At 38.6% G+C, this 11,371-nt stretch overlaps 1 protein-coding gene across 1 annotated transcript; it reads left to right on the top strand.

The window, feature by feature from the left end:
• The first annotated feature begins 6,291 nt into the window (after positions 1-6,291).
• Positions 6,292-11,247, top strand: LOC134679338 (odorant receptor 4-like). The gene is made up of 9 exons (XM_063538240.1): positions 6,292-6,562; positions 6,677-6,829; positions 6,987-7,169; positions 8,134-8,317; positions 8,664-8,760; positions 9,204-9,305; positions 9,599-9,687; positions 10,163-10,229; positions 10,794-11,247. Exons 1-9 carry the CDS (start codon positions 6,298-6,300, stop codon positions 10,854-10,856), a joined length of 1,203 nt encoding a protein of 400 aa, XP_063394310.1. The 5' UTR covers positions 6,292-6,297; the 3' UTR covers positions 10,857-11,247.
• Positions 11,248-11,371: the final 124 nt, after the last annotated feature.

Genomic DNA, 11,371 nt, shown 5'->3' with positions numbered 1-11,371 from the left:
AGGTGTTTACCATATAACTTTGTTTGAAGGTTTGAGCGAGTTTCCGATACTGCAGCCTTGTTAAAAGCACTCACAAAGTCTTCACAAACAAAGTAACCATGCAGCAGGCTCGAATTTCAGTATGACATGTCGTCCGTGCTCTGCAGCTCTCTAATGGTCCTCGTAAAGCCGTTAACTAAATCCCTTGCTGCACCTGGCCATGTATTCCCACCACTTGCCGAGACTGCCTCAGTTAAACCAATAGGTACATTTTAAGAGCGACCTCGAGGTTAATTTCAACTTTGTGAAAGTGCAGACCACATTAATACTTACTCAACTTACTCGTACATTAGGGAATAGATATGAAGACGGAGCGCTAAAAACCGCCCAAATAAGAGTTGGGATCATTTGCGAGAACTCGCATGTGAGTTTCATTTCATTACATTGGGGTTTTTGATCGGTTGATTGAATTGGATGTAACCAACAGTCCGCAATGTAACTAAAATCGCATGCGAGTTCGCGCGCCATCTAAATGAGCCCTAAATCTACTAACAACACTTTAATTAATCCCTAATTTTTAAATGCTGAATTATACCATACAGCCGCCTGTCCAAAGTCGAAAAGGACTATACATAGTTGCACCAAACAAAGTGTGCAGCGGATAGCCCAAGCAGTGTACGTGTTATGTATACGTCATAATTTCATAGAAGTTTGACGTTTAAAATTACACTTGTACTGCGTGGGCTGTCAGAATCGCTGTAGACTTTTTACGGTCTGACTATAGGAAAGCTCGCTATCTAATTGTCATATGGGAGAATGTGCTAATGTGCCGTCTGGTATGATACATATAAATACATATGATAAAACTAGTTGCTGCATTTTATGCCTGTTATAGCTGGGAAACTCTAAATAAACGTTACGTTACCAAAAATATTGAGTGGGCGCTTTCGAACCACATTACTTACAAGAATGTACCAAATTATAGCTTTAACTGATACGAATGATCCCAATTCATCTTATTAAATAAATATATTTTAAGTACATATATCCACAAACGTTTAGCCCTAGTCCCATTAACTTCTGTTTGGAAATAGAGAAGAGTCGTGGAATGTATTTGGCCCCATACATTCCACGACTCTTCTCTTTTCGCACAGACTCTATAACGAGCGTACGATAAAAAACTGAACATAGGGTGACAAGGAGATACTATGATTGCAGTTCTGACACTTTTACGTACTCATACCTATTGTATTGTTAAAGAAGGGACGCTTTCCACCTTCGTATAGATTTTCGTACATTGACCCGCCTGTTGCTATCTCTATTGCACGCGCATAATTATATTGCTGTCCCACCCGTGATGCCGGTCAATTTCACTGTGCGACATCGAGTTGACAGCAATAAAATTATGGACGTGCAATAGAGATAGCCATAGGCGGGTCAAAGTACGAAAATCTATACGAAGGTGGAAAGCGTCCCTTCTTAAGCGTAAGCATACCGTAAAAGTATAAAACTTTGCCCTTTAACATAACTTTGACGATCATAATGTAAGTTCATATAGATAAGCGTAAGAATAATTTATAAATACTGTATTTTATCATTATGAAATAAATAAACTAAACTAAACTAAACTTTGCCCACCGCGTCATAGTTCAGTAAAAGCGAAATAACTTAATTTTGCTAAATAAATGTAAGGTAGAAGTACTAGTGCTCGACGCTGCACTAGTATTCGACATGGGCACTTTATGTCAAAGTAATATAGGTTAAATATGAACGGCGAACATTTTTCTGTATTCAAATTTAATCCTTGTCACTTTGCCATAAAGTGCCCATGTCAACTAGTGCAGCGTCGAGCACTAGTACTTCTGCCCTAGTACCTATAAAAATATATGTAGCAAAACGCACGAATACATGACCTACACGACCGTACATATTCGTGAGATTGCTGTTTCAGTAGCGAAGTAATAAACCGCGAGTAGAATATTGACATGCGGATAATGTGCTTCCTGTGGTTTCCCAAAGGGGGCTTTAAGGCCAGCCCCGAGTTGATCCATCAGTGAAAGTTAATGTGTTGATTCGCACTGCCACTCATTATCTGCCCGATGAAAATCTTAAATTGCGCCGCGGCACGTCTCAGTGTTTTTGTGTACGAGATTCAATTACTAAGATCTAGATACGTATGAAGGCTGGTCAAGAAACAAAAACATCTCAAGTCTAATGAGAGGTGGCGTCACGTCAGTCGTAAGTAAAAATAAAAACAATCTGTCGTCTTAAGATGAGGCTAAATAAACATGCTCAATAGCCTCAGGCAGTTTTTTAAAAGCTCTAGCGCAAGAAGACGTGTGTTCGTGCAAGTGATTGACTGGTAATCGAGCATATCTAGTAGTTATTGTATAATTAGCACTGTTGGTAGGTTTCTTGCACAAATATTTAGGTATTATCCTCGTCACTGTTACCACGGGTAGACTAGAAGCCCTTACGTTTTGACTTTTTTCGATTATTAGTTACCTATTATAAAGTGAACGAAATATTTTCTATTGTTAATATCCAGAGAGGAAAACGGGGGCTACGTTTGTATATACTTATTGCATTGCATATAGGGAGAAGCGGTCGTCTACTTTTCTTTTAACCGTTTATTATGTAAATCGTATCCCAGCAGTTAACGTCTGCCAAGGGTCAGTTTTTAAGATTGAGAAGATTGAAAGATAAGATTGCCGTGAGAATAGGCAGCGTGAAGTGGATGACAGTCACAAATCTCAGGCTTTCATCAGATTTCCACGCAACACAGACGCCCAACCTAGAGAGAGGTACCAGGGGGGCAATTTTTGAAATTCGATCGTTCGATTTCGTCACTCGAAAATTGGTGGAAAACGGCTAAATGCAAATTTTTGAAATACGAGCGATCGAAATTTGGAATCTAGTGGTATTGACCACTCGATTTCAATTCTATTAGTAGCATTTAAACGCCTAGTAGTGGAGATATCATTTAACGAAATACACGAAATCGAGTGGTCGAATTTCAAAAATCGGCCCCCTGATAATTAATTTGTTACCAGAAAATTCAATACCTGGCAAAACGGTAATCAATTGATTGATAACTTACAGACCTGTTTTTCGACCAGTGGAGCGGAGCAAGTAAAAGTATCGTACTTGAGTATACTTCACTTACTTAAGTGTATTTCATTCATAACAATGAAAGACCGGAATACAAAGCATACCACAGCCTTATTCTTGCGTCTGAACTATGACTCGAGATCAAAATGACGATGAACATATGCTGTACCATGGTCTACAAGTTTTTTTACACTAAAGCGATTTCCCGAGTCACTTTAATGTACATGATGTGGGTCATTGTGTTAATGTTTGGGGCACTTAATCCATTACGAGACGATCTGAGTCACTCACGCGCTGCTACTCTAGTCACATAGGAAGTTAATATTACCGAAAGTTAACTTAATAAAAATTACATTAAGCCTAGACTTTGGTTTAGCTTCTTTTAAATGCACGTGTTTGCTTTATAAAAATGCGTGCGAAAATTCGTGACAAACGAATGTAAGTGTGTTTTTGTCGATCAGGGTATTCAGGGTAGAAGGAAGCCACGGCGTCGCCGCCGCGCCGCCGGGCAGCCACGCGCGGTGCGCATCTCTCTGCCCTGCCGGCCTAGCCGAGGTTACAATCGCTATCGCTTCGACAACGAAAACCATTATGTCTCTCTATCACACTTCCATATTAGTGCGACAGTGACAGTTGCGTTTCGATCGCTACGGAGCGTAAGCGATCGGCATCTTGGCTACGCGGCCTGGCGCGTTCCGCCTAACTTTTATCGGATTCACTTCGCTTTCGCACCTTTTATTTGGTGTTTGTGCGATAAATGTTTTTGCGCTGGCACTCTAGGTGTCAGTTAAACAACCAATCTAGGTCACTCGTCCAAACATTTATAAAACACTTCACTTTTCCTTAGAGGACGACAGTAGGTATAGGTACTTACTTATAATTTAACAAACATTAATTAGGTGCATACTATAGTTATATTGATGGCATTTTGACGATTGAACTTTTTTTCACTTGAGCATTTTAACACACGAACTTTTTGACACTAGATTAGAATAGATATTGTAACACTTGGCCCAGTTAATAACATATACTAATCTATGACTTGGCCTTTCTGGCTACTACCAGAAATGCCTTACTAGGCATTATAACAGTTTGACTTAATGACAAAAGGCATTACTACACCAAATTTTTCTGGCATTGGGTACGACGTACGGACACTTGGACATAGATGATGCTCCTAAAGGACCAAAAGCATACATGGTACACACGTACCCATGTATAACCGAGGTGACTTTGTCAGAGATTCCATTCCGCTATTCGCTGCATCTAGATACAATTTCCTGGTGCTATTAAGTCTCATTCTTAAGAGCAAAACACATTAAACGTTTTGAGTGGAAATATAAACGGTATGCTTAAGAATTAAAGTGCGCAACGCAAGGAAGAAACATTGATGTTGTAACGCAGTTATGTTGATGACAAGTGCGTTGGCGCGGCGGCGCGGCGCGCGTGCGCGGTAATCGCCGCGTAACGGAGCCAACTGTAAAGCACGCCACGGCCCGCGGGCCTCGTGCTAAATTTGCCGAAACAGCGCTCTGTAGCGAGAAAAACTTGAATCACCCTAATTTGTGTCAATCTACCTACTTATTTAGGAAAATGATAATTAATAATGTTTGGTGTCCGCTACGAATGTGCGTCAATTTGACGAAACGAAACTTGAATTCGACGTTTTGAATATGTTTTGCTTTTTACAAGCTTTTATTTAGTTTCACTTGACCGTTGTCTGTCTGTCTGTCTGTGTGTAATCAAACCTTGCAAGTTAAATTTGATCCACTTCCCGGTTTCCGATTGAGCTGAAATTTTGCATACATACGTAAGTCGGGTGACAATGCAATATTATGGTGTCATCGAGCTGATCTGATGATGGAGACCGGAGGTGGCCATATGAACTCTGTGATAAAACAACGAAACCTAATTGTGTTTAGGGTTTTTAGAATTGTCTCGATGAGTATTAGTTGCCTGTGGAAAAAAGAAGTACAGTCGGCGATAAAAGCTTGTACCAAACATGAAATTTTTGCTAAAAACTTATTGTTTGGTTAGTTTATATATAATATGTATATCATATATGACAAATGACCAAGTGTATGCTGGTAGATATTTACGCTGTGTCCTGCAAAAAAATGTTTGGGTGCATCGGAAAATAATCTATGCTTACGTTACCGCTATACGTGGGCAGATACGGCTAAAATGGACAAATGTATCGGATTTTTATTCTAATTTCTATGAAAACAAAGACACCATATAGTGGTGTCACATTATATTTGGCAACTCCGTAAATATCTATTTGACGCTCTACCTTACTTTTAATGCTGTACCTACAGATTCCCGACACACTGTTGTCGAGCATCTCAATCCGGATTCCCGATTGCAATATAATAACATTAGGTAATGAAGAAAATCCGGTCTCATAGCGAACTATCACATATTAATTAAGCGGGATTGCGTGTAAACAACGGAGTGGCGCGGGACCGCAACAATGGGGGAACATGGCGGGCGCAGCGATTCAATCACAGCGCCGTGAAAACTATGAGACTTATCCCATTACGGTACTCTTTGATAGACATGATCTAATCACGCAAACTGGCACCCACGTATATAGGTACCCTAAGGTATGTAGTCTCTTACTGAATTATGCAAAATAAGAACCGTGTAACTGCATACATTACGTTTATACTGAGCCAGCGTTTGAGCATTTCTATTTGATTTGACCACTATAGGCATATGTAGATAGTTATTAGATAGATATCAGATATATATTTTTGTATAGCTACGAAAAAAAATACTGTGCGGACTTTTATTTAAATTGGATAATGATGATACATTATTGGTTTACCTACTTGTTATGAACAGTGTTAAAGTTCTACAGTTTCTCAGAAGTTTAATTGGTTGACTGTACCTACTGAGAATATGCGAGTACTTAAAACATGTAGATACCTAATCATAAACCAATATTTACACTTAATCACTTAAGTATGTTTAACTAAAATTGAACTAAAATTCATACGATACGGTTTAATAATTTATGCGATAACTTTACGAAAAGAGGCGTGGTAATCAACCCTATCACTAGGAACAACTTTAAAACACCTACTTACTGTCAACACTTTCAAAGTAAGTAAATACCTAATTAATATTGGAGTCGTTTTGTGGGTATATAAGTGAGGTGGAGGCACTAAAATTATTTATTACAAGCATAGTCCGAGAGTAATCATGAGCACTAAAGCGGAAGCGAGACGCGAAATAGGGGCAACCTTATCCCTATGCATATCTTGCATGAAGTGCATAGGGCTTTCGTTTGAGCGACCAGACGGCACTGCCCGGCTTCTTCGCCAGAAGCTGATGTTCGTAGCGTCGGTTTGCACCATTGTCTATCACGTCTTCAGTGAAATCGTTTACATTGGCCTCACGTTATCTAATTCGCCACGAGTCGAAGACGTTGTTCCGCTTTTTCATACTTTTGGCTACGGCGCTTTAAGTAAGTCGAGTACGAGTTTAGCGAGACGATATAGATTAAAGGCCTACATTTGAATTATTTGTGGCATTGAAATATTTATGTTTCCCGTATCATTAAGTTATTGTGTATTTTTAGGCATCGCGAAGGTGTTTGCCCTGTGGTCTAAAAAGAACGTGTTCGCCGAACATTTAGACGAACTGTCGGGCATATGGCCCATGGAGCCGCTCGATGAAAACGCACGAAACATCAAGGAGAAGAGCGTGGCTGCACTACGCCTAGTTCATCAAAGTAAATTTTAAATTATCGTATTACACTTACCGGTTATTTTCTAAAAACTTTATGTCGCGATCTTCAAATAAATACATTTAGACACAAAAATCCAATGATTCTCTAATAGAATCACGAGAAGATGGACCTAATATTACCTAGGATTAATGTTGCGCAGGTTACTTCTTAATGAACGTCGGAGGCGTGTTGTTCTACAACGTGACGCCCATATGCGTTTACCTGTACCAACTGTGGCAGGGGCAGGACGCGGCGGTGGGCTTCGTCTGGGTGTCCTGGTACCCGTTTGACAAATATAAGCCAATCAACCACGTTTTTGTTTACATATTTGAAATGTTTGCTGGTGAGTTTCGTTTCGACTAAATTTCTTCTTTTTATTTTTGATCGGTATCGTCTTTGGTCGTCCCATTCGTTTTTCGTCAAGTTCTTAAATTAGTCCTATTCTGCTTTCGTCACTCATTCTACATTGAAAGCCACCGACGATTGTGACGAATGTAGAATGAGTGACGAAAGCAGAATAGGACTAATTTAAGAACTTGACGAAAAACGAATGGGACGACCCAAGAGGATACCTTTCGATCTCTTAATTGAGAATAATAATAAGTGAAAGCCATAATATATAATGACAGTAACAAATGTCGATTTAACAATTATCACATTGAGAACAAGTAGAACACGCTATTGTTCAGAAGCAAGTAACAATTAATTCCAACGTTTTGATTGCCTGCCTATACACACTATTAACTATCTAAAAAACGATACAGCGCAATTTGCTATTGCGAGATGTGCTCAAAACAAACATCATTTCACTTTCTTTGCTTAATCCACTTTCGACAGTTTAAAATTGGTGTAGAGTCGTCCTCACGCAATGTTACTCTGTCAGACAATAATTGTTTTTGAGGCAATTTACTATGTATACATCTGTCATATATCTAGATCATTTTTTGTCTGTTAAATAGTAAGAACAAAAGTAATAGTCATCGTGTCTCATAAGTAAATACATACACCTGTATTCATTGCTATATGTACATTCGTTTAAGTAATCCCACACAGTATACATTTACGTAATACTATTTTAGTCAAATAGGTACTTACAATTGGTGGGTTGCAATTGTATTTGACTAACAACGCATCTGTCATTTAATCCTTTTTATAGAAGTGTCAATCTGTCCTTAGAGAAATAACATCGGCAGTTGGTGATACCGACCCTTAATACAACTGTTAACTGATACCTGCAACAGTGTCCAGTGTCCACGACATCAGATGGCGTGCGTGCACTCAACCGAGCTAACATTCCCGTATTCCAGGTCAGACTTGTGTGTGGATAATGATCTGCACGGACCTGCTGTTCTCGGGGCTCGCGAGCCACATCGCCATGTTGTTGCGGCTGCTACATAAGCGACTGGAGAAGTTAGCCGAAACTGAAAAGTCACAGGAGGAATATTATCAAGAGATTGTCGCTAACATTAAACTGCATCAACGACTTATAAGGCTTGTACAACTCATTCTGTAGATTAGCGCGCTTTGGGCAAACAAATGGACATTCATGAGCTTCATGTCTTCATAAAATATTACACGTGCCTCTTACCCTTCTTGCCAACCCGTGACACTCCTTTAGAGGGGCTCTGGATGAGTTGGCTCCTGCTCTAGATATTTCAGTTTTTAGACCGAAGGCCAAAACATGGATGTATCCATGAAAACGTATTCTTGTTTCTTTATCTACGTAAGTTGCAGCAAAAAAGACAGCAATCATTAATATTAATATGAGAGTATTTCCTGATACGTAGTAATTTAATTATAATTATCAGGCAATTTAACATTGGTTTATAATTTACAGATACTGTAACGACCTGGAAGAGGCGTTCACGATAGTGAATCTCATTAACGTCGTATTCAGTTCATTGAATATATGTTGTGTCGTATTCGTTATTGTGGTTAGTATACATGTATGTTTATGACCCAATATATTTAAGCGTAAAGTTATATTAAAATAGCAGTGCCACCAAATAATTACAAAGTGTTACTGTTGATATAGTGTTGATATATCTCGCTGCTGAAAGATATAACACGAATGTAGAATTATGAAAAGACTATAATAAGACCTACATGCCTATATTAAGATATAAGAGGATATAGCGAGGCACATACGTACTCGTGCGTGACTACCTGCGAACTTGTACCTAATCATTATAATCAGATCACATTCCTAAACTTTTTTTAGTTTGACAGTAATCTACGAGCAAGCTACACTTACGCTTTTGCATTTCGAATTTCATTTTTAAACGTTTTATGTATTTTAATTTTGGTCTACCACAAATTAGTAAAATAGTTTTATGACTGTTCCGCAAAAAATCCTATACTACTGTTTTTTTTTCAGCTCCTTGAACCATTTATGGCTGTGAGCAATAAGCTATTTTTGGGATCTGCACTCATTCAAATAGGAATGCTTTGTTGGTACGCTGATGATATTTTCCATTGTGTGAGTATTGCTAGTTTCACAAAACATAATTTACATAAACCACAGGTTTCGCAATCTTCAGCGTGAGAAATATGGAGAAATTATTATGGAGTTGAAAATTCGAAATTTAATGCTGAAGAGGATGGAAAAGCAACAATCCTGACAGTGACACTATTTGGGTTAACGTTCATCATACTTATATATGCTCGTCTGTCATGCTCATAGATCCAACGCACCAAAATAGGAATTTCCTGGGAACATTCTCACTGTTGCATGAAAAAGGCTTGTTATAAATAATAGTACATTGTTTGCAGAACGCGGACGTGGCGCTAGCGGTGTATAACAGTGGGTGGTACCGTACAGACCCTCGGTGTCGCCGCGCCCTCATTTTCCTTATTCGGAGGTCGGTCTGACACTGTAATAACCGCAAAAAATGTAAACGCACTACAATTGCTACTTTCCACTCTCCGTCAGACAGAATAGAATGCTCAGCGGCCAGTCTACAGATTCAATCATTTGCTATCGATCAGTCTTATTTTACACATCGATAATAAGTAGGTAGTTGTAAATTCAACTGTCCATCATCGCCAGTCGGTTTACCTTTCAATCGTCGTTTACTGTATAGATACCTAATTCGTTAATTCAACGTTTTAATCACGATACAAAAGCGTAATGGGTACATTGGGCACCATGCAACAGGCGGACCTGCTAGATGGGTGTTCATTTTATGATTTCATTTAAGTTAATTTACGTTCTTTTTATGTATTTGTTATAGTACAAAAGTTTTATGAACTGGTCTTATGACCAAGCAGTTATACAGTACCTAATTATTTTCATCCTTATTGACTTTCACATTTCATGGTACGTTCACATTTCAGAGCCCAAAAACCAGTGGCGTTCACTGCCATGAAATTCACGAATCTGTCTCTGGTCACCTATTCATCGGTGAGTTGAGTTGTTGTACAAGTAACTGCTAAATCATTTAGAAGTTTTGTAATATGCACTGATAATTACCCGGGACCCGGGTATGTCCTTAAACTACGTCCAAGACCACCGGTGGACGGGCAGCAGCGTCCCTCAAATTCGGTGTACTCGACTGCGATCGCCAACCCGCCTGCCAAGCGTGGCGATTATGGCATACACCCCCCAAAAGGGGGAGGCCTATGTTCAGCAGTGGACGTCTTATGGCTGAGATGATGATGATGATGACTGATAATATGATTAGAAATTAAATTATACAAAGTTTAAGCTTGGAAATAAATTAAAAGTAGACAAATTTCCTGTCGTAGGCTAGTCCCGTGACACTGGATCTAGTTTAGGTACGCACTGTAAACTCAGCTACTGAGACCTCACCCGACGAAAGCGAATATTTATATTTAATTTATTTCTAAGCTTAATCGCATTTTAAATAAGTAGATAAAAAAAAAGTTGGTTGGTTCGATATTGTAAATTATAATTGATATAGCTGAATTAAGATTAACTGATATAACTAGCAGCTTTTTGTTTCAGATCCTGACGAGGTCCTATTCCTACTTCGCTTTATTATACACCATGTACAATGACAGCTATTAAAGACAAGAAAATGAAATGATGAAATACTGTTGAAACATGTATTTACCCATATGTTATTTATCTACCTACTAAAAACAAACAGTGGAATCTAATACCAGTTTGCAAAGAGAACATAGAACGGAGCATTCATAATACATAAGTATATCATGCAGACTGTGATGCAGACTAAGTATTCCTAGTGCCATTTAAAAACTGTGAAATGAATGTAATACGAGTAAGTAGTTTGACATGTTTCCAGGGTGTGAAATCTTGATTAAATAGTAAAGCTTCAAGTATTTTATTTATGATATCCAATACTCTTGATTATAAATATTATAATATATGTGTAAGTAAATACCTAGTCGCATCAATGATCTTTTGTTGCATTAGGTTCAAAGCAAGGGTAACTTGCGTCCCTCTTTTACCTACTCATTTGTGAGGGAGCGTACGCACCCAGGCTAGAAGTCGTTACTTTATTTTTATCATATTGGATATGCACTTATTTTTTTAAATAAAATTATATAAGTATATTAATA

The sequence above is a fragment of the Cydia fagiglandana genome, chromosome Z (assembly GCF_963556715.1).
Source record: "Cydia fagiglandana chromosome Z, ilCydFagi1.1, whole genome shotgun sequence".
Classification (NCBI taxonomy): domain Eukaryota; kingdom Metazoa; phylum Arthropoda; class Insecta; order Lepidoptera; family Tortricidae; genus Cydia; species Cydia fagiglandana.
The sequence above is the reverse complement of the archived record's forward strand: the minus strand, read 5'-3'. Positions and strand labels throughout refer to the sequence as shown.